We start from the raw sequence: 24,515 nt of genomic DNA on the forward strand, positions 1-24,515 counted from the left end.
ATATTTCTTTCTTTCTTACTCCATATTTTTGGCCATGGCATTTTGTGGGACAGTGGCAGCAACGTCCGTAGAAAGAAACGTTGGGTGTGGAGTCTCAGTCAAGAGAGGTGGGACTGATCTGTGCTTCACTGCTTCACTCACACAGAGTTCTGACAAAATATTCGTATAATGAGAAGAACATTTGTCGCTTGTTGATAACGAGTAGGTGTAGGTGGATGAATGCGACCTGACCGTTCAGACTGAAGTTGCATGTCAAAAGATCAGATATGTATTGGTTTTAGGAGCACATATCCAAGTAGCCTGGGCCACATTTGAAAAAATCGGATCTGTGTCGTTAAAAGATAGGATACAGGAGCACAGGGGCCAAAAAATCGGATTTGGGTCACTTCAGGATGCGGTCTGAACGTAGCCTAAAATACTCCAAAAATACACAGATGACATTTAAAACTGATGAGAGAACAGCGTTAGAACACGGCAGAAAGCTCCAAAACGTGCAAAATACCCCGTCTTTAAACAAGATTTTACTAGTTCCGATATGTTTTTCTGACGTCAAGCTTAACTACCAGCACAAAGAAAGCACGGTCATTTGACATCTTTTAGAAATAAAGGGGGCGGCAGTGGCTCAGCGGGACAGCAGTGATTTTGACTCGATATTCTTTTGTACAGAGTTGAAGCGAAAAATATTCAACAATCCGATCTTACATTATGAACACAAGCTGCACGCGGGCTCTGTGTGCGCCGACTCTAGTTGGCCTCCTCTGCTTTGGCTTTCCTCCTGGAGCTCTTGGCTTTGGGGTTATCGGGGTCCACAGGCTCAGGGGATCCGGGGGGGTCCGAGGGCAGGTCCGAGGGGGCTCCGAGGGGGGGCTGGGGGCCGCTTCTGCCTCTGCGTCCCGGGGCAGTGAGGGCCCTTTCGACACCACTGGAACAAAACACAGCAGACATATAAAAAATACTGGTACAATTTCGATGCTTTCCTAAAAACAAGAATGGTGTTGTAAGTCCCAAAGATGAACTCAGGTGTGGACGTCTGTTTGATTTCTCATTTTACGATTTTAGGTGTGTTTAATATTTCATGCTGGCTTTTTTCAGGGTAATTTTTTGATGAAATTAAATATTAAAAATCCCCATCTTGTACCTGTTAAAGTGATAAGTAGATAAGTAGATGAATAAGTTCTGGAGGAGGAAAGTCACCTGTTTGATTCCATGGAAATAGAAAGTTAAAGCCATACTTCGGAACATTCTTCGTGGACGTGTTTTATGCCATACTGTGGAAGATAAATGAACATATCCATGGAAACAAGCAGGAGGCCCAAGTAAGAGTCAGGTTTGTGGAGATGCAAGCACACTTACAGTTAGGACACATGTTTTTTGTTTTTCAGCGCAATTAAAACAGCATCCTTTTATTTTATTACCTGGTCCCCGAAGGGTTGACCAGGTTTTGTATTCACCCTGTGTGCGTGTGTGTGTGTCTGTGTGTATCTGTCTGTCTGTCTGTGGGTGTGTGTGTGCCTGTGTGTGTGTGTCTGTGTGTGCCTGTGTGTGTGTGTGTGTGTGTGTCTGTGTCTGTGTGTGTGTGCCTGTGTGTGTCTGTGTCTGTGTGTGTGTGCCTGTGTGTGTCTGTGTCTGTGTGTGTGTGCCTGTGTGTGTCTGTGTGTGTCTGTGTGTCTGTGTGTCTGTGTGTCTGTGTGTCTGTGTGTCTGTGTGTCCACCCATGATAATTCCGCCATTTATGGACCGATTGTCACCAAATGTGGTACGTGGGTGTTACGGCCCCAGGTCTTAGTTGTAATATTTCTGTAGAGTTCTCTTGATTCCTGCTGCAGGAGTCCTGGTCTGTAATTGGTGGGGCAAGTCGACGCCCAGCTCACCTGCAGCCTCCTCCCCCTATTTAAGGAGATTGCCAGCACCTGTTCGGGGCTGCTGGCCTTGGTGGCCAGTATGCCATTTTGGTTTTGTGTTTGTGTGTTAGTCTAGTTCTGTTTTGTGCCTTTTTTGATTTGGTCACTCGATTCTGTTTGTGGGTTTATGTGGTTTAATTTGGGGAACTTGTGTTTTAGTTTAGTGTGTGTCCCTAAGTTTTACCACTCGTTTTTGTGTAAGCCTGCGTGACCCCTTTTCTGGCACAAAACTCTGTTTATTCTGTTGTTCTGTTTCTTAGTTTAGGTAGTTTTCTGTATATTTTTTGTGTTTTGTTAATTTACCTTTACATTCCTGTTAATTAAACATTACTTAATTTATTCCATTTTACATCTTGGTTTTATTTTTGTTACTTCCCTCACCCCAAACGGGGGTCGTAACAGTGGGTCAAGCCCCTGTGCCTGATCCCGCAAAAAATAAGTTTGGTGACGATCCAAGGTCATTTGAGGTCACACGGGTGTTATGGCCACTGGCCTCCAGTGTGTATATATATGTATATATGTATATAATATATATATAATATATATATATATATATATATATATATATATATATATATATATATATATATATATATATTATATATATATATATATATATATATATATATATATATATATATATATATATATATATATTATATATATATATATATATATATATATATATATATATATATATATATATATATATATATATATATATATATATATATATATATATAGTTATATATAGTATCACCTGGCCAATCCTGGGCCAACACCTGCAGCACCAGCTCTATAAAAGGACCTGCCACTCAGGACAGCTGTTCTGTCTGTGGACTGCCTGTCACGTTTGTTGTGTCTCTCGTGTTGTAGTGTGTTTGAGACACGAGTAGTCCTTGTGACTTAGTTGAGACTGGTTTTGTTTTTCTGTTGTCATTTTCTGTAGTCTGTTTTTGTTAGTCTACGTTTAGTTACATGCATTACATAGTAAAATTTTTGTTATTCTGGTTAGAGCCACTTTTGTTAAATAGTCATCTTTTGTTAGTTTTACCTTTTACAATTCTTTTAAATAAATCACAACTTTAGTTTTACTCCCTTACCATCTTGGATATTTTGTTACTTCCCTCACCCCGAGCGAACTGGGTCGTAACACGGGTTAATTGAGAGGTCACGTCATTATAAAGGAAAGCAATTTTGACAATTTCTGAACCATCTGTGGCCTAAAATATTCACCCAATCATCAATCAATCATCAGTTGGCACACACATAACCGGGGTACACTGGATGTTACAGGTTGAAACCGGTCAAGGTCACTTGAAGGTCAAGGTAACCAAGGTCAAATATGTGTGATCATAACTCGGTGAAGGATGGAGCTCGAGCAACAGGAGTGTCTCAAAATCTCAGAAAAATTATTATCTATTTATAATTCTATGCATTTGTATTGTCAAATATTCATAGTTTTCCAGATAATCACTAATTATAATTATATTATTATAATTAATTATATATAATTATAACAGTTCCTTTCTCTTTCAGTTTAACTGTTAAAATTCTAATTGGAACAAAAATAATTTCCATTTCTTGTTTTTCAGAGATACACACACACTGATCTACAGTCACACAACTAACACACACACAACTCATGAAAAATGACATTTTGGTTCCACACTAGTAAACACAAACATTCTCATGTGTGACCAATATCACACAAATGTTCATGGGCCTGTACAGATACACACATTACATTGTGGATATAATGATCATGTAATATGGACTGGGCTCCTCATAAACTGCTTCTGTGGTGATGAACTGACCCACCGACGCCTCATGGGGACCAGGTTGATGTCTCTGATTGTGCTTGTTTTAGTATTTCTTTGGCAAAACTCACTCTGGCTTTAATGTGCATTTTAAAGGAGACAAATACAAAATGGTCTTGACAGTCACCATTAACTCTTTCCCCCATGAAGACGACATTTGATGACCCCCCCGTATCCTTAATGACGACTTTTGACTCCTCCACTGTATCACTAAAGACGTGATTTGACGACCTCGAGAAATGGCTCGGTTTTTCACATTTAAACAGAGACTGCGATAGGTCAGGGCCACTACAACTCACACTAGACTGACCATTAGGATTCAAGGATATGTTTTCGCAGATTTTTTCCGAAGTTAATCGAAGTAGTGACGATGGTAGCTTCCGGAAAAAACACAACACGAAACACGTGCAATGGAAAGATCATGGCGCTGCGGCGCACAGTTTTAGAAATAATGAGGAGCGGACGTATTTTATGGATAAGTTTAGAGAAAGTGACTTTTATAGATTTCAAAGTGATGATGAGGGTGATTATAAAGTGGAAAACAGTGATAGCGATGGATTTACAGAGAGTGAATCTTACGAAGATGAGAATGCCGCTGATGCGTCTGTGTGGAGTCCTGCGATATCCGAACAAACTATCCGGGCTTTATACTCGATTATGAACCAAAATTGCCCTGAAATCACTCGTGGAAGTCTGTTTTCTTTTATGCAATTATGCTCTATGGGCAGCCCCAGTAACATATGTATGGGTTGTTCCTAGTAGGCGTCCAGGGGGGAAAGAGTTAAAGAACCCATATTGTTATTTTCTGATCTTTGTTGTAACTTTCTTAATACTTGATCTGATTTGAACTGTGTTTTTAGTTTAATTTATTGAGTTAGAGATGATATTTATTGTGTCTGTGCAGTTTAATGTTTGTCCTGGCTCGTCCACGCATGGGATAGAGAGAAACGTAATTTCGATTCCTTTGTATGTCTAGTACATTGAATTTATTTGTTTGGATGATGAGCCCCTTGAGATGTCTCGCCGTCTCGTTTTCGAGGGGGTCCTCATTGTTACAACAGAAGACAGAGAAAGTAGGGCAGACAGTCGGATACATACATTCAAATAAACATAGAAAAAACTAAACAAAATCAACACAACCATACACACACACACTCTCACACACGCTCACACATGATTGTTAGGCACAGAATAAGTCAAATTTGAGCAAAAACTAAGACAGAGTTTAAATATAGTAACAAAATACAACAAGATGAATGACAAACTTCAACAAAATGATCAAAAATAATTCCACAGGTTCTGTAAATATTGCACCACAGAAATGAAGGAACAGAAGTTAATGGTTGAATTGATGAGGAAAGATCGTTCCAATCAAAGGGAGCTTTATATTTAAATGAGTGTTTTACTATTGGCTTTTTGACTCTTGGGACAACAAAAAATATGTGATCTGCATGACGTAAACTGTAAGAGGATCTGAATGGAATTAAATACTGTTGCCTTTAAAGTTAAATAATAATCAGAGAAGTTGACGTCAAGAGGACAGAGTGAGCAGGACAGTTGGTGCGTCCCACAGTGGAGAGTTCTGAAGGGACAGCGGAGAATAAACATGCACAGAATGTTCTAGATAACACTGAGTGGTTGGAGGAGCAGTTGTGGTATTTTGATAAATGATATCACAGACATCTAAAATGTGAAGAAATTGATGATAAAGCTAACTTTGAAGTTAAACTCTGCATATCTCATTCTTCTCTCTAACAGAAAACACTCTGTTCCACCTTGTGATGTCATGTGGTGATACATGATGCTCCACTGTGTCTTTAAACTCCACACACCTTCTCTAGAATCATTTGAATTATTTCAGTCTTGGAATTGCCAATCTTTATTGATCTAAAGGTAAAAGGAGCTGTTCACTTTAAAACTACCCCTTCTTTACATCACAAGGTGGAACACAGTGTTTTGAGATTTAAAGATTTATATAGACCAGAGATTTAGAGATGCACAATTACCCCCAATTTAACCGGTCAGACAGTTTAATAATAAATATGTGCATCCAGTGGGCGTCATTACACTACGAGCTGCTCAAAATAGGTTGGAGTTGTAATTTTGCAGCGTCAACAGAGCTGAAAAGGAGGTAAAAACATTCTATTATGTTACATTGTAACTTTGTTTAGAAAGGCCTTGTATAAATAGAATATCACTTTATTATCATAGGAAATTCACACGGTAGCCTAAATATTATATATTTAACACTATTTAATCCAGGCATGTCCAAACTATGGCCCGGGGGCCAAATGTGTCCCTCAGACAAATTTTTCTTGGCCCTCAAGCTTCCAGGTGAATTGGTCCAAATGACCTTGCATCAATTAAAAAATATTTTTTTACTGCAAGTTTTTGGAGAATCTACCTTGATAAAGCTTATATTTCATATTTCGTGTGTGGTTTTAAGGATTTTAGCATGAATAAAGACTGATGGTTCATACTAACATGTTAATCCTGCACATATTTCAATTATTCACTGTATTGAGCTCCAGTCTACAGCCCTCGATCAGCCCTCTGCTTCATCTGTGTTTAGATATGTGGCCCTTGATGAAAAAAGTTTGGACACCCCTGATTTAATATAAAGATTTCAGTGCTTCCAGTCGTCTCTTTCTCTTCTATAGTGGGAGTCTTATTTGATAGAAGATATTGGCCTGTGGAAATGAAGTCTTCTACACAAATTCATCTAAATGAGTGAATAATGGTGATTCTACAGTGGGACATTATTCAATGGCTAAACTGGTGTTTAGTGTTTCTCTTTAGTCGGAGCCCTATTTGAGCAGAACATGACTGTTGAAATACCTATGCAAATTCATATAAATGGGTTTAGATTGTACATAACTAAGGTATAAAGTGTGATCACCGTTTACAAAGAACATCAAACCCACGTCTCCAATCCAAAGAAATATGTCGTCAAATTGAGGACGGTTTGGCTTCATTGGATCTACACAACTGTAAATGGAAAAACATCGCCCCATTGCTTATTTCGATGGGGCAGTGTGAATTGATAGACGTCACTGTTGTTTTAGGCTGCTGGGAGCTCATTTCGACAGAACACCGGCTCCATTGCAATGTGAGGTTTGTCATTTTGGTCTTAAAATGTTCGTATTAACCCGCTCTGATGATCCTGGTGTTTTTTTATTTCGCTATTTTCTCCACAAATCAATTCTTACTCCTAATCTGGAACTCAGCTCCAAATTTGCTCCTATAACTGCCAGTCTAGTGAGCTTCATTTGACTGGATGGGTGATAATACTAGATAGCAACTTACCACCTCACAAACTGAAAATGAAGCTCTGATCTGCTTCTAAAACTCAAACAGCTCTACACATTTCCAAAGAGACAAAGAGACATGTCATTGCGGTAAGTGTTTTGTGAGCACCGTTGGGCCGCTCTCGTCTGTAGCCCCTCTCTCGCGCTCTGGTGTCTGAGCTCTTCTAATCAAAGACGTCTTCAGCTATTAGCTCCAGTGTGCGTCACTCACCAGCTCATCTGCCTTTGTGCCAAAAATACATGCTAGCAAGAGGTTAGGCGTTTCATGTGCTCCATCACGTATGTTCTGCTCATTACTCCGCACAGACAAAGATATTTTAAGAAGCCATCATATTTCAGGCTCTGGAAACACTCGTGGAATGTATGCTTCTATTTTTTAGCCAATATTTGTCTTGTTGCTGATAAAATTTCAAATCCAAGGCCCACAAAAGTCTGTTAAATGCTACATTCACAGGAAACAACATATGAGCTAGGGATGGGCATTCGATGAAATTTTCTTAATCGATTGTCAGAAGAATTAATGATCGATTAATCATTAACATTTTTATATTAAAATGATCATCATTATTATTACTATCTGCACTAATCTGTATAAATAAATTCAACTTTACGACATATAAACCGTAACGACTCTAGAGCCACATCAGCCGTTTGACATTATAATGTGTTTAATTCAGTTTTGCACAACTCTCACAGAAACAAAACTTAAAACCTTATTGCTAATTTGCATAAACTAAGCAAAGATAAAACTACAGCTCTTGTGTCGCTGATGCGGTCAATTTCTGTCAGATTAAAAGACACGATTCAGTGGAATACAGGTTAGTGTGACCATATTTGCGTTTGTCAAAACCAGGACATCGAGGGAGGTGGGGACTCGTCATCGACATTGAGCGACTCTCACCTGGCAAAACTTTTTCCCACTGGACACAGAAACATATGTGCTGCTTTGTACACTGTGCACATGGACTCACACTTGTCCCGAACACAACAGAAAGCCTGGAATTTCTTGTACAAGTCATCGTTAAATACACATTTGTGCTTCAGTACGTTGCAGACTGACCCACTGTGTGTGTCTCGCTCCTTCTGATGCAGAGACACATGTACACACCTGTTTGGTCACACTACACACACCAACCTACATTTGGTTTGTCGATTAAAATTAACGTAATCGATGAAATTCTTAATGATCAATTATCGATTAATCGACTAATCATGCCTATCCCTTATATGAACGTCTTTAATAAGTTGCAGTTTTATTTTTGAGTCTTCCCTCCTTTTACTAAGTCACTCCCTGTTCAAAGCGCAAAAATCAGTGTGTTGCCCGAATAATGAAATCTACTGCACCAGTGGTGTAGTGGGAATTTTTTTTACGTGGAGGTACGAGATTCATGATGAACACCTTCCCCATTCACCTCCACCCCAAAAGCCATATACTCAACTTGACATGCTGAAATACACACAGGTATCATAGAAATTATTAAAAAACAAACAAACAAACTTTCAGCACAAACATAAAGGTGTCAGCCCAGTAAAAATCTGAAATATTTGATGTTTTTTTTTTTTTTTTACTCAAAATGATGTAGAATCATGTTATTAACATTAACCCCGTTTATAATCACCTACAAAACATAAATCATAGGCTACAACACATGAACCAGGACTAAACCAGGACTGAACCAGGAGTAAACCAGGACTAAACAGGACTAAAACAGGACTAAAACAGGACTAAAACAGGACTAAAACAGGACTAAAACAGGTCTAAACCAGAATTAAACCAGGTTCTGGGGAAGGGTGAACACAAAGTGCGATCAGGTGACGGCTGCGCTTAGCCCCTTGGGACACAGAGCTCTGTGCCGGTCCTTTCGCCTGCGGTTACCTGAATTTCTACGCGGGTGCACCTCCGGGCTCCTCCCAATACTCAGTCCTGGTTCAGTTCTGGTTCAGTCCTGGTTCAGTCCTGGTTTAGTCCTGGTTTAGTTTAGTTCTGTTTCAGTCCTGTTTTAGTCCTGGTTCAGTCCTGGTTCAGTTCCTCATGTGTCAGGTCACTCTAGGACAGTAGTGCAGATATCATGAGTCTATGCAGTTTGTTTTCATCATTGCCAGTAGCTCCGGTTTGACATTTAAGTTATAGCTATTTTATATTTGTTATTTTTTTATATCTCACATCGGGGAAGTGGGTGGACGGCGAACCCCCACATCCCACGCCCACTACACCCCTGTACTGCACATCACATCAAGTTTATCAAGTTGTTGTGTACAGTTTTGTATTGTGTTTTTGTATATTTATGGAGAAATGTCATGTGGGAGCATGGGTGATGTAGGCTCGTGGACGGAGACTTGGATACACTTGTACTACTGGTGGCTGGGGCTTTATCACTCATGTCATTATTGGAAGTGATATTTTACCAATCTGTAGTTTTATACTGAGCTTGATCTCTTCATAATTGTTTTGAGAAATGAAAGAACAAGACCGTGCGTTTGACTAAGCTGAAGATACCTGTCCATTAGCTCCAACTATAGACCAAGAACTATAGACCCAGAACAGACATGACATGTGGCAGACAGCACCAGCCTGGAGACGTGTCATCACACAACACTCTCTGGTCTAAGCGGGCAGGTGTATTTTAGGCCCTGTCCCACTTTGAGGAGGAAAAGTCTAGAACACACAATGTCCTTCTTCTTAGCAAAAGTGATAATTGTCTTATGTTGTTGGGAAAAAGTTTTTATTTTTTGACAAAGAGTGAAAGTCTGCTCAGAGCTAAATGACCTGATATTAATTATGGTGATCACTTCTTCATCAATATGTGAACTTTTCATTATTTCAACAATAAAAAGTATATGTTAGATTTGACTACAGATGCATCACTACTGTCCTGGGTAGGTTCTGGGTTAGGCCAGGTTGGCCCCGTCCACACTAGTACATATTTGAATCGCTTTCGTTTTAGATGCAGTGTTTGATTCATTTGAGTACTGATCTCATCCGGCACCATGTGGACGCCTGAAAACAGTGATATGTTGACGTAGTTCTGTGCAGGCTAATTCAGCGCCAAAATGCTAAGAGACTAGAATATTTGTCTATTCATATAAACGGTCTATGCGTATGATCGTACACATAGACCGTATAATCTCTGAAAAGTTTAATATGAACCATCTCAAATGCAATAGAAGAACAGAACAAACTCACCATCAGCAGAACACCCCTCGGTCACAGAAAGAACACTCATATTCCACAGAGTGGTGTCCTGACAGAAGCTGAACTGCATCAGCGCACAATAGCTTTTTTTTGAGCGCATAGTTTATGCAAATGAGCCATGTGGTTTTAAGTTTCGTCGGGACGTCGTGAAGACGTGACACCAGCCGATCACGTGACGAGCGTTTCAGGTGGTTTTGTGTTTCTGTGTGGACAGGGAAAGCTTTGATTGCGGACACAGAAACGACGTGTCTAGATGCAGATCATTTCCGATGCACTGATACGGTGACACGCGGATTCGTTTTAGTGTAAACGGGGTTTCAATGTAATAAGACTGGCTTGGTAAAGAACGTCTCCGGTTGTTTGAAGGGTACGCCACCTGCTTGTCTCCACAGAGATGCTTATTGACACCATGGAGAAAAGAAGGTGACACATCAGGCCAATTTACAGGTCATATCTATGGAGAGGTGACTCTGCTCACAGTAGAATGCTGGTTTTTCACCATACCCCCATAATGACCATAATGACACAAAGCACCCACCTGCTTGCATGTGCAGGCTCTTGTTGTAGCTGGCAGCAGAGGACATGGCCTGCCCCAGAGCCTGGTTGGTCCCCAGAGCTGCCCCGCTGCTCTTGGAGGTCGAGGAGGAGCTGCCTTTGGACTTGGACTCTTTGGAGGGTTTGCTCCACACCACAGTGTCTGACACCTGCAGAGCGGCGCCCATCTTCTGAGCCATGTCTATGAGCTGGAACAAGAGAGGACTTCAGACAGGGACATAGAGGACTTCAGACAGGGACAGGGGCTAATAGGAAAACAGGTCCCTAAACCGGTGTATAAGCAAAAATAAGTGTTTTGGCATTTGTCTGTCAGGTGAAAACTTATACTCTACCAAAACAGCAAGAAGCTTTGGCGGTGGAGTGGAACAGTGCTCATGTCTGGTCTTCTGAAGTGTCTGAAGTATTTTCTGTGTATTTCACTAAAACAGTGGTCATCAAACTAAGGCCTGCGAGCTAACTCCGGCCCTCCATGCCCCTTTGACTGCCCTCCCCAGCCCCTCTGCCCCACACCACTTGAACTGGCCCTATGAGGCAATCCTCAAAAGTTGTCATGGCCTATTTATTTTTTATTACTTTTTGGCAAATAAAAACACATCTGCCTCTTGTATTTTGATTTTTTTCAATGAAAAATTATGTTTATATGAGGTATTTATATTTATATTTAAATAATTATATGACCTATTTACATTTGCCGCTGAATTTTCATCACCTGACAAACTCAAGATCAAACTGTGACAGTCAATGCACACGCAGAGTTCTGCAGTGCAGTTAAGGACAGCAACATGGCTCGTGTTAAAATATGAAAAGGTAAGAGTGCCGAGTTTTCAGAGAACAGTGGAAGACCGATTCTTTTTGTGTTCAGTGTGAGGAGTGTGCAGTTTGTCTGATATGTAAAGAAAGAGTGGTGGTTTTCAAAAAATATATTCTGTGTCATCAGGGTCAAACAATTCAGTTATACAGCCCCGACCCTGGCCCCCATCACAGTCAGGAGCCATAATGTGGCCCCCAGAGAATAAAGTTTGGTGACCCTTGCACTAAACTGATGAAATGTATTGGTTTGTGCTTGTGTAATAATGACAAAACTAAAACATGATTTTAAAATTTAAAGGTTTGGTGGCCCACATCTATAGTTTTATATCTATAATACGGATCTTGATCTATGTATATGCTGTATTCTTTTCTCATAAAGGCTCTTATTCAAACCCATAGGCTCCTAAATGTCTGCATAGGTATTACTATCACAGATGCACTGTCCCTCAAATAAACAAATGCTATCTTCAAGGTACCACCAACGGATGGTTTTATCTGCTTCCTTTATGCTTACAGTGAATCTAATTTGTCACGTGTACAAAAATAGCTATGGTTGCGGGCACTTGGCTTCTTTGTAAATCATTATCAGAAAAACTAGCCCAAACCCTTCTGAACTAAGTCTGCACAGACAAAGATCAATATTGGCCTCCAGACCCAGGATGCAGAGCCCGGTTAGTATCAGAGTGGGACTATCAGACACAGTACCTCCGGGTCAAACTCCAGGCTGGAGCTGCTGTCTCGGAGCACATTGACTTTGCGTTCCATCTCCTGGTACTGCTCCAGAGCGCCCTTCTTATCTCCGTGGTTGTACAGGAAGATGGCAAAGTTCAAGTTGACCATTGGATTGGATCTGAGGAAAAATCAACAGCTCAGTTGATCCTGGACAGATTATGACATAATAAGTCTAGTCTGTAAACACAAAGGAACTCAAATGGACGGGCTGTGTCAATGTGGAGGTGGAAATGTAGCTCTACTTTGTGTGTTTACAACATTCTCGAGTCTCTTTCATTGAATTGATGCACCATTTAGACCTGACCTGATCAGCGGGTGCAGATGGGGCATTCAAACTGCCCTCAAGGTGACAGGCTGCTGTTGCTGTAATCGAGTTGCTGACTGTTAGAGCCTGACTGCACAACCAGGAACACAATGAACACAAAGTAATCCTACGGAGACTTTACACGTGTCAAAAACAACTTAGTGTTTGACCAGAGGTGTCTTTTGAATCAGGCTCTAAGTTCCTGTGGGACTCTGAGAGGGACATGTGCTGGACCAGGCTTATTTGGCCTCTGTAGATTTAAAAGTTCATGCATATCTAATGAAGTGGTGAATGAGTGGGTGGCAACAGCAGCAACACGGCCTCCAGGGGGCTCTGTAACGCCTCTGCGCTTTTTAGGAATGTCCACCGGGGGAGGAGCCACCTATGGTCACTTTGATTTCTGCCTCTCTTACAGCCATTATAGTGACTTGAATGACGAGATGATGTACATAATATATAAGTGTAAATGTAAAGCACCTTGTGTTGTCTCATACACGGTACTACATAAACAAATCTTTAAACTTGAGTGAGAGTGTGTGTACATTACATCATGTGGAATGCTTCACTCACTGGTCTAGAGTCACAGCCTGCTCGTACGCTCTGGTGGCATTCTCCTGGTCCTCCAAGTTGGTCAAGGCCACTGACGAAAGAATAAGAAGTCAGTCAATGCCATATTCAAATCTCTTGCAGTATTATTAGAGTGTGTACTAACTACACATTGTAGTACAACAGTTACCAGAACATGTTATGTGGAGAGCCACTGTATTAGGCATTACAGGTGCCATTTGTATCTTTGAAAATACTCATGAAGATGTTATTGCTTTACTTATAAATCTGCTCTTCATGGAGATGGTGACACTACCAGACCAACTTCCAGGTCAGATCTGCAGAGAGGTGACCCTACTCACAGTAGGAAGGCAGGTTTGTCATTGTCTTTTTCAGCAAAAAAACAAAACAAAATCAATACATGTAGGATTGATCAGTTTAATACCATTCTTGCTCAGGCAAAGCAATAACATCTCCATGGAGACAACCTACCATCTTAAAAGTTATTTACCCTTTAAATGTCAAATACAGTGACCCTCCCCATAACACCAAACCACCTCCACTATAAAGTCTGCACACAGAAAAGTTACATAGTGCACACTGCTCCCACACTGTTTAGTTCCAGCTCTTCTCCATAGCACAGATAGAGTGTGTGTGTGTGTGCGCGTGCGCGTGCGTGTGTGTGTGTGTGCGTGTGTGTGTGTGTGTGTGTGTGCGTGTGTGCACATGCAGTACCTGCGAGCAGCATGTAGAGGTCGCCCATGCGCGGGTGCAGGTTGATGGCTGCACTGAGGAAGTGGAAGGCGGAGGCGTACTGCTGCATGGTCAGGTGCACCAGGCCCAGGTTATACAGAACCTTCCAGTCAAACGGAGACAGGTAGTGCGCCCTCTTCAGGCAGCTGATGGCCTGTGGCAGGAGCACAGAACACAGCATTTATCCAACTGAGAAATTGAGAAAATTCAGTTATCTCAAGCACTAGGGAGTTAATCCTGTAAGTGCATATGACCTTGATTTGGAAGGCTGTTTGATACAACTTTAGTCTCTGGTATAAAAATAGTAAATAATGTTTAATGGTAAAATGACAAAAGTACAAGGTCTAGGTTAGGTTCTTGTGTCACAAAGACAATTGTCAAATAAGAGGAAGCAAACATTTTGCTCAAGAGAACTGCTACTTAAAGAAACTGTGTGTTAGTAATGTTTTGGTTCTCAAGACGAGTATCCAATCAGAAAGCAGAAGGAGTCTCTGATTTCAGTTGCCAGTTTCATTGCTCAGATCCAGTTGGTTTAAACCTAAAAAGATCTGATCTGAATGGTCACTAAACCCCAGCATCTGCACCAGTCATGAATCAGTGCTAGTGCAGCCTCTGCAACTCAGTGAGGGAGTTCTGGAGGTTCTTGGGTCTCATTTCTAAAAGTTTAGGTAGAATTCTTACTAAAAGTGTATACATAGACAAATTCCCTAACAGTGACTCTGTTCTTTCTCTGAGCTCAGGCCTCCTTCTGTCTGGTCTCTGAAAGCCCCAGTGCCCAAAGTTCAAAGTTTATGGTCAGATTTCTGTTTATATTTGTGCTTTAATAAATCACAAACTTAGTGTGGAAAGTCCCATATGTAACACACACACTTCTCCTGAGTATTCACATGAGGCATGGTCTGTATATGTACTGAGAAAATCAATACATGTATGTGTATGTGTCTTATCTGCAGGTTAAGGGAGAGGTAAAAAGAGCAGGTAGTACTCAGTTACATTTACTTGAGAAACTTTTTAAAGAAATTGTAATTTTCAGAATAGTTTTCTAGCAACATACTTATACTTGAGTAATATTTTTATTGATGTAACAGTACTTTTACTTGAGTAAATGTTTTTCACTGTGAGTAAATATACAAGAGACAAAAGCTTTATGTGACAATATGAAATTATTTGAACAATTGTGCTTCTTGCAGCTCCTTAAGATATCATTTACTAGTAGTTTGTCTCATTTTTGTGTCTGTCCTTTGAATATTCCAGAGATTGGGTGTGCTTGATGAAAATTTTCTGCAACCAAGCTGATAGTACCTTTTTAAAATCTGTAAAAATCTGTATTACTCATGTACAAATAAAAAAAAAAACATGAAAAAACTACCTGAGCATGATTTGTTCAATCTGCTTTTACAAAACCCTTTTGTAAGTGTTTATCCCTTTTTCACTTTCATACTTTTCCAACTTTAAAAACAGAATTTTCTAAGCACCTGTGTTGAGTGTACACAGTTAGGTAACATTCATAACAACTACAAATACACACAATAACTAATAGCAGCAATAGTGGCATGGAGAAAATGAAAGTGCCAAGACACATTTTTTAATAAGTGCAGAGTCCTTTAAAGATGCATTTTCCTACTGAGCATATGAACTACCTTGCAGACTTCTAGGATCGTTTCTTCTGAGGAATCATTTTAAAAACGTAAATAAACAGCTGATTTCATGTAATGTTTGTGTAATCCCTCAGGTGGGTCCATAGCAAAAGAAGGTTCAAGTGGGACTATAAACACCTAAACTCCGACCACAAGCACATTTCAGATAAACTAGGCAGGACCTGGAGGACTAAAGGGGAGAGAGAGGGGGGAGGAGGGTGTCCACACTTCAAACTCTGCCCCTACAGGCGGGTGTTTGTATCAGAAACACCTGTCTGTAATCGGGGTAGTCCTGTGTGATGTCACTTATTACTTGAAATGGCCCCTGAAAGCAGCACACACCCAAATTTGACTGTTTTTGATTTGCACTAGAATTGGAAAAACGGGACTAGGATCAGTAGATGAGGCTATTAAAACACCATACCTGGTTAAGTTGAAAACAAAAGTTCATTTATTGTTTAGTTACACTTTAAATTCTTTCAACTGGAGAACAATTTATAGTCTGTACATTTGCTGCTTATCTAAGTAGCTTCAGTTCTGAGTATCTGAGGATAGTCTGTAATTGAGAAAAGTATTGGTTTGAGAGAGGCGTTAAACAGGCCATTTTTGTTAGGAAAGACAATCCATCTTTGAACAAAAATGGAGGCCTCAGACATCATTTATCTCCGATTTACAATTCCATCCTCAGATCTAAATCAAAACAGGGTAAACAATAATGATAGCCTGGATGTTCAGAGGTGTGAAAGCTCCCATCACAGGCCTGAATGTTTCTGCTAATATATGACCCAGGCACAATTCACACTTAGCGCAGTTCAATAGACCGAGCTACAAACAGAAACTGTAAACAAGTGTGTGTGTTAGTTTCAGAGTAGTTTCAGTGTAGTTAGCTCCTCCCTGCAGGCAGATAAAAGGAAGTGTCCACCAGCGTCTGACCAGAACTGAAGAAGCTGGCTGCTTGGATGAACTGTAAAACATCTTCACTCTAAAACCTTTGGCCAGTGACAGAATTGAATTTTTTGTTTATAATGAACCAAATGTAATGTAACGATCTACTTGTTACAGTGTTAAAGCTGAATATTAATTCCTTAAAAACCATAATATGTCTGCTTTAACTAATACTAGATGCTCCTCACTGTAAACAAACTGTGTGTTTCAGTGTAGCTAGCTCCCTCTGCAGACAGATGCAAGTGACTGAACAGAAACTTATCCAAACTGAAGAAGTTACATGGATGAGTTAAGAAATGTCATCAGTCTAATGCAGACCTGGGCATTGTCCAGCTGACCGGCCCATTTAAACTCATTTGGAATTACAAAATAAACATATGTCATATTTCTAACTCATGTGTGGACTAAAGCTGCATTACTTTTATTTTAGAGGTGTTTTAAATGACATTTGTTGTAAGGCAAACTCACTTTTTCATTGCTTAGTCATAACATAAACTCTTATCAGTTTTAGCAGCTTGTCAAAACAATGCTCTTTACTAAATACAATTCATATTATGCAGAATTGAGTTAAGCATTTTGGCCCAGCCCGCCACAATATTTACTGTTTCTCATGTGGCCCCATGGAAAAATGATTGCCCAGCCCTGGTCTAATGCTTTGTCTATTTGACAGATGGGAACCCTTTGTTGCTTTGACAAGCTGATGGACTTGCCTGTACTATGAAGAGTGACCCGATAAAATAATATAGGATCATATAATAGCCAAAAGTGAAACGATAAAGTATCTTAACACTTGCACTTGCACAGCACTGACTAAACTAATGCAAATATTTTGTGTTAAACACTGAGGGCCCTGCTTGTCTGGATGATACATACTAGCAGCTGTTCCTTTGTAACTTTTAGCTGAAATGACTCATTGAAAATAGTGAATATTTAGCAGAGATACTAATTTCCCATGAGAGAGTGTGAGAGTTTTGTTTTCCGGTGTGTAGGAGGTTATAAATTATACTCAGACATTCATTAAAATCTAGTGAGAGGAAGCTGCATGAAAAGTGAGGATGTGTTTACAATATCCAATAATGAGAACATGGGACATAAAGCCATGCTCTGGAATATTTCACACAGTCAATGAAATAAGGGACCTCAACACTAGTATGTTATTCATAGTTTGCAGCTCATGTCATCAACATTCCTTGGGGTTGTGAAGCTAGTTCGAGGCACTGCTCTGTCTGAAGTTCTGTTGTTCGAGTTAGACTTGAATCTGAGTTTTATTTGAACACAATCTGACCATAAAGTGACTCAGCTGGAACCACAACAGGAGAGCTGATTTGTTAAGCTTGTCACATGAAGTTAGTCACAAGCTAGTTAGATAGTTTTGGCAGAAAATCAAACTCCTAAACAGAACCATGAACGCTCGCATTGATCACAGCCTCCTGAAAATGTGCTCATTAAATCCATGTTGTGTTTTTTCTTGAGTGCAGTGCCTGTGTGCATTGTGTAACTGAAGCAACTACTAAACATTCCGCCACAGAGATACATGTGGAACACCCCCAGTGTGACAGTGTGACCTAAGCTCACAGTTTAGATGCTCCTGTGAAGTTCACATCAGTTACTCACAGCCACATATTTCTTCTTGCCGAAGAAGCACATGCCGATGTTGTTCCACAAGGGAGGGCTCTCGGGCACCGCGCTGGCTGCCACACGGTACTTGTTCATGGCCACGTCAAAGTCCCCGTGGGTCTGCATCATACTGCCCGCTGCCAGGATGGCCTAGGCACAGAGAGGAGAGGGAGAAGGCTCACACATGTTTGAAAATACTAATGCAGAATACTAATACATTTATGGAGTTCCATGTGATCTAGTCCTGGTTTACTCCTCTTTAGGGAGTTTTGTCCTGGTTTTGTCTTCTACAGCCATGGTTTAGTGCACATGTAGCCCTCCCTCAGTCCTCTTAAAATCTGATTCATGTGGTGAACACCTCTGCCACTACACCAGTGTTAGTATTATTTTTAAGCAACTTTAAATTACAGCACACATAGTATTCCTTTATTTAGACTTACTGTATATTGGGTGCACATGTTTTAGTTAATATAAGTCTGAATTATTTATTACTTACACTTGTTCTTTTTTTGGCCAGATGGAGGACCAATAGGAGTCGAGCCTTGGCAGAGACCATCTACGAGCACTATTTTTCTGTATTATAATTATTCTTGTTACTGTGAACAAGTTAGTAGTTTTAGTTAATTATTTAGAGTAATTCCTCCCTCTTGTGTTCAGTTTTCGTTTGTCCTCCTGTATTTAAACTCCACTGTTCTTTCTCTGGTTGGGTTAGTTTTGTTCTGTTCAGTTTGGTTTGCGTTAACCCCAGTTGGGCCTGTCTTTTTGTTAATTATTTGCCTAATTTGAACTTTTGTTAAATGACTTACAATTGTCACCCTTGTCGTTGCCTTACGGTTTGGTTTACAACAATTAATATCAGGTTATTTTCATCTAATTTCTTTCTGATCATGGTCCCTCTGATTATTTTTGCAGTTTTCATGTCATTAAAGTGATCTTAAAGGTCCAGAAATCTGATTATAATCAGATTTGGGTAATACAAGGACAATGAATCATGATTTTTATCCAGGCTCAGTTATGATAGAGTGCTAATTTATTCTGCTTTAAAGAGGAGGTATTTTACTTCTATGGAGTATTAAAGGGATAGTTCGGGATTTTTGACATAAATCTGTATGTCATCCCTGTGAGCAGTGTTGTGCATCAACACTGACTTACCCCCGACAGCGTCCGGTGAGCCGAGATACTGGCTGAAAGTAGTAAGAAAGTAGTACAAAGTAGTCCGGCAAGTTAGCTGGGGACTGTATAATAAAGTGTTTTTCTTATCAAAACAATATTTGTTCAAAAGAGTGATACATTTGCATCACAAAACCATCGTCGCCTAAAAAGTCAGACCTCATTATCGCTTGGCACTATTTTCTTTCCGTTCGTATCACTGCACGCGGCCGCCAGGTGACAGCCGCGCCTGGTTCATTTTGTTTACTGCTCAGAATGTTAGTGACAACATGTCTGATTATGACACCGACAATAAAGACTTTGCCTTTACCACAAAGTCAAGGGGAGATCTTTATGAACCTGAATATACTGATGCTGAAATTCACCAGATGGAGTTAGAACGGGCAGAGAGAGAGAAGAGAGACAGAGAAGTGGTACAAGCTGAAGCTGGGGCCACAGCTGGAGCCGTGAGAGACCGAGTGAGCGACAATCACCATCACGTCATTTAGAAACTCGTATACAGCGAACATAGAGCCTCCACTGTGACTGAAGCATGGACGACTAATAGAAACATGGAATCATCCACATGTCCACGTAGCTGCTGCCAATAGTGTACGCCACATTTACAATAGTAATAACAGTCGACTTATAAAGTTATGTTTTGTAGAAGCTTCACTGGTGATATGACACTGAGTGATTTACTGCACACAGAGTTACATCTGATTCTTGAGTCTGTTCTCTTGTAAACATAGCAGCACTTCTTCGTTCTTACCTGGTTTGGTTTCCACGTTGAAGCCAAAGGCAAGAAGCCAAAGTTTCCTCAGCGCAAAGTCTGTGACAGGAAAACAGTGAAATGTGTGTGGAGATTCAGCCAGATTTTTGTTGTTACAGCCTGGATAATCAAGAGTTCACACCATGTTTTAGATATATTCTTTAGGGGTGTCAAATTATCGCATTAATTGCGATTAATTAATTACAGTCATATTTAGCGCGTTATGTTTTTTAATCGCGTTAATCTCATTTTTAATCTCTAACTTTAGTGTTTCTGTATGTGAGTTTCTTTATTATAAAACCTGTTTTTATGTGTTGTTGGGACAACAACACACACACAAAAAACACATTTATACATTTTTTTATTTCGGTAATTCCACTCATTGCCGGAAACCCACACAAAACGCGTGCAGTAAGAGCGATGTAAACGTCATGTTCACGTTGGCGGCGTCAGTCGCACAATGGACGAGGTCGAAGAGTCAGTAGAACAGAGTCAGCAGTGCACAGGGAAAAACACATTCGTGTCTTGGAAATTATTCTCCTGACGTGAAATATAAAAGAAAATAACAAATATAATATCACCTGAAAACAACCTGCATAGGCTCATGATGTCTGCACTACTGTCCTATAGTGACCTGCCACATGAGGGGACACGCACACAAACTCACACAAACACACACAAACACACACAAACACACACAAACACAAACACACACAAACAAACACACACCTTCATCATCGTCATTAACCTGAGAACGCGCGGACCACGTTTCCTTTCTCGCGTACGCAGCGTAAACCGCGCTTCCTCCTGTGCGCCTCTAAACCAGAACTAACACCAAGACTAAAACCAGGACTAATCCAGGTCTAAACCAGGTCTAAACCAGGACTAAACCAGAACTAAAACCAGAACTAAAACCAGGTATAAACCAGGACTAAACCAGGTCTAAACCAGGTCTAAACCAGGACTAACACCAGGACTAAACCAGGTCTAAACCAGGACTAAACCAGAACTAACACCAGGACTAAAACCAGGATTAATCCATTCCAGGACTAAACTAGGACTAAAGTAGGTCTAAACCAGGACTAAAACCAGTGATCTCATATATATTTCTCTATCAATAATATTTTTAATATGGTGAAGGAAAGACTGGACTTTTTATTGTCTTTAAGTAGACAAAAGTTATTATGTTCAGATTTCCTCGTCTTTGCTACTTTACAGCAAACAGTTTCTTATTCATGGAGACTTGGGCTCAACAGACAATTTGGAGAGATTTGTTAAACAATAAATGACTTTATAAAGTCACTTTTTTAAATCTATATCAGTCTTTTGATCTGCCACAATAATGTAATAATGAATTTAAATGAAAATACCTCAAATTGAAGGCTTTTCTCAGCAATTTTTAGGTGAGATTAAAATGAGATTAATTAGATTAATTAATTACAGATCATAATTAATTAATCTCTCAATTTTTTTAATTGCATGACAGCACTAATATTCTTATCACTCTAGCTCTCACATTAGCTCTCTCACATCGCGGCGGTCTGCGCATGTAAACACTGCCGAACAACTGCAGAAAGTGATGGCTTCGTGCGCGGCTGTCACCTGGCGGCAGCGCGCAGTGATATGAACGGAAAGAAAATAGTGCCAAGTGATTATGAGGTCTGACTTTTTAGGCGACAGTGGTTTTGTGATGCAAATGTATCACTCTTTTGAGAAGAAAAACACTTTATTATACTGTCCACAGGCCAACTTGCCGGACTACTTTCGTCAGCACCGAAAACGGCCAGTATCTCGGTTCACCGGACGTTGTTGGGGGTAAGTCAGTGTTGATGCACGACACTGCTCACAACGATGCCATAGAGATTTATGTAAAAAATCCCAAACTAACCCTTTAAATGGTAGTTTTGTATCCTGCTTTTGTATATTCATGGAGAATTGTTGTGTGGGAGCATGGGTGACGAATAGGACAGGGGAGAGATTGCCAAAATGACTGAAACATACATGGGTGACATCTAAAACCTCTTCAGGCATGTTTTTGATGAGTAAACCTTATAACGTGGTAGAAAGCTCCAAAAAGTGGATTTTGCATAATACCTCCTCGTTAATCACAGTTTTTGTTTAAGTCATTGGCGGTATGAACCCAGCTCAGATCAAACTGCCGTTGTGTCCTTCGGCAAGACACTTCACCCACCGTGCTTAGCCTGAATGTAGCGCGTGAGGGAGTGATTGATCGTTCTCGGGAGGTTAATATACGCAGATTAGCTGCCTCGCTTCCATCAGGCTACCACAGATGCTGCTTACCACCCACGAGTGTGAATAAATAATGCATTGTAAATTGAAGGCATGTCTCAAGACTTACATTCATAAATAAACATAGTAGGATATAGTAACAATACATAATACTGAGTGTGGAGTGAATGAATAATGCACTGTGAAGTACTCTGGCTGTCTTGAAAGGCCCTATAGAAATGCAGTGATTCAGTCATTAATAATAAGGCTGTGCTAAAATATCTAAATGTCCATATGTCATGATACTAAATTTGTTGATACAGTATTGTTATCGTGGGCTCTGTATCGATATATCGCCTTGACATACAAAGGAATTGAAATTTGACCTGTCACTCCATCTGTACATCACAAACATACAATACAATATGACATGGGGAAGACCCCATGGAACGGACCAGAAGACAGGAGCAGATAGGAATAAATACTGCAGCATAACATGAGGATAAAAAAAAAAGAACAGCTCCAGACCATGTTTCTATCAGGGCATAATATGGTAGAGTGCACAAAAAAACACCTCTGTGACATCAGCACAGTCAAAACACACTACAAACATTTCACAGGACTAGTAACAGGGCAGGGGAGGGGTAAAGAGTTGATACCGAACGGTCTTGCGACCGGCGCTGTCTGGGGAGGGCCAGTGAGATAGGATTCGTGTTGTTTGGGTTTAGAGCGAGCAGCTGCCTTTTCAATTTCCACAACTGCTCTTTTTGTTCATATATCGGTCTCAAGTCCATTCCTCTTTGCAAAGCTTTGAGTTTTCTCCAAGATGTTATCCAATATTGGGATTTAGAGCCACCATGTCCATCCAACCAGTGGAACCCAGCCCATAGTCACAAGTTTGAGTGCTCTCAGTTATACTCCTCGTCTCAGTCATTCCAGGCAGACAAGTGGGGCTTTGAACAGCTGCCTCAGTAATCCAAATTTTTCAGAAAATCAGTGCCATGCCTAATCCAATCAGCAAAAGTCCTGCAATCATTGTTCTGAATAGGTAAATATCTTCTATGTCCTCCACGGACTGGGGCAAACAGGTTCCTCCTGAACCTGCGTTCCTCATTGAAAAAAATATGTCAATTGCGTTGAGAAACCAACTTACAAAATCCATAGTTCATTTAGGTTCAGAAGAGCAAAGCAGAGAGTCTCTCTAAAGTATAAGACACTAGACACTAGACTAGACAAGACAAAGAAGCAAAGCAGGGAAAATAAGGTGCAGGAGAGGAGAGAAAAAGCGCCCGCCCTCGTAAAGAGCCAAAGTAGACTGTGCTGCAATTTTGATGTTTGGTTCAGACAAAATAAACTTGTTTATGCAATACACTTGACATATTCAAAGTTTTAATTATAACTGGTTTAGTCCATATTGACTTTGAACAAGCAGTGATTTAACAAAGAAATGTTGTTATTAAAATGTATTTGGTTCTTTAAAAAAAAAACTGAAATATATCAGTTATTGCATGTATCATCATTGTGATAATATCGCCTTGTGATCAATTGAGTATCGTATTGAATCATGAGGGACTCTGCGATTCCCAGTGCTAACACCTAAACCCTGAGAGTGTCTGTGACCTCTGTGATGCACACAGTCTGGACACATACCTTATAATTGTTGGGGTCAAAAGTGAGGGCATTGCCGAGATGTTCAAACGCCTTCTGGTATTTTCCGAGCTGGAAAAAAGAAATAGACAAAGTTACATTACAGGCTGCAGACGAGTGTCCGTCCAGTAAAAGCCCAGTCTGTCTTTAAGTCCAACAAAACAGCTCAAAATACAGACGCTCCCTAACTTTAACACAGAATCATCAAATCAAAAGAAAACCACACACTCGTCCTGATTTGTAAGTCAAGAAAAAAAAACATCTCTGTGTCCAGCAGAAGGCGCAAGAAGAAGAGAAGCAGTTAAATGAGGCTAAAAACAAGAGCTGCTGGCATTCGAGTTTGTTTACTATGTTACAAATCCCCAGAGGTGGTAAAGTAGCAAAAAATTGGATTCAAGTAACAGTAATGTTACTTCAAAATATTACTGAAGTAGAAGTACAGAGTAGTGATCCAAGAAATTACTAAAGAAGAGTGAAAAAGTATTTGAGAAAAAATAAAACTCAAGTTAGAGTAACTTAAAGAGCAACTGTAAGAACACATCTTAATTGAATTAAAATGTGATGCAATTTGAAGGACAAAACATTAAATAATGCACA

The 24,515-nt window shown here is 40.1% G+C and overlaps 1 protein-coding gene across 1 annotated transcript in view; it reads right to left on the bottom strand.

Moving 5' to 3' along the window:
- The window catches only part of bbs4 (Bardet-Biedl syndrome 4), a 60,468-nt gene that overhangs the window by 2,025 nt on the left and 33,928 nt on the right, over positions 1–24,515 (bottom strand). Inside the window, exons 10-16 of the mRNA XM_055154848.1 lie at positions 23,922–23,990; positions 18,119–18,271; positions 13,905–14,076; positions 13,194–13,263; positions 12,293–12,437; positions 10,761–10,965; positions 1–922 (exon numbers count right to left, since the gene is read on the bottom strand). The exon at positions 1–922 is cut by the window's left edge and continues 2,025 nt beyond it. Of these exons, the coding sequence (XP_055010823.1) occupies positions 699–922; positions 10,761–10,965; positions 12,293–12,437; positions 13,194–13,263; positions 13,905–14,076; positions 18,119–18,271; positions 23,922–23,990 (1,038 nt within the window). The 3' untranslated portion in view covers positions 1–698. The remainder of the gene's footprint in view (positions 923–10,760; positions 10,966–12,292; positions 12,438–13,193; positions 13,264–13,904; positions 14,077–18,118; positions 18,272–23,921; positions 23,991–24,515) is intronic.

This window comes from Boleophthalmus pectinirostris, unplaced genomic scaffold (assembly GCF_026225935.1).
Source record: "Boleophthalmus pectinirostris isolate CB_2022bp ecotype Guang Dong unplaced genomic scaffold, ASM2622593v1 HiC_scaffold_19, whole genome shotgun sequence".
In the NCBI taxonomy this organism is placed as follows: domain Eukaryota; kingdom Metazoa; phylum Chordata; class Actinopteri; order Gobiiformes; family Gobiidae; genus Boleophthalmus; species Boleophthalmus pectinirostris.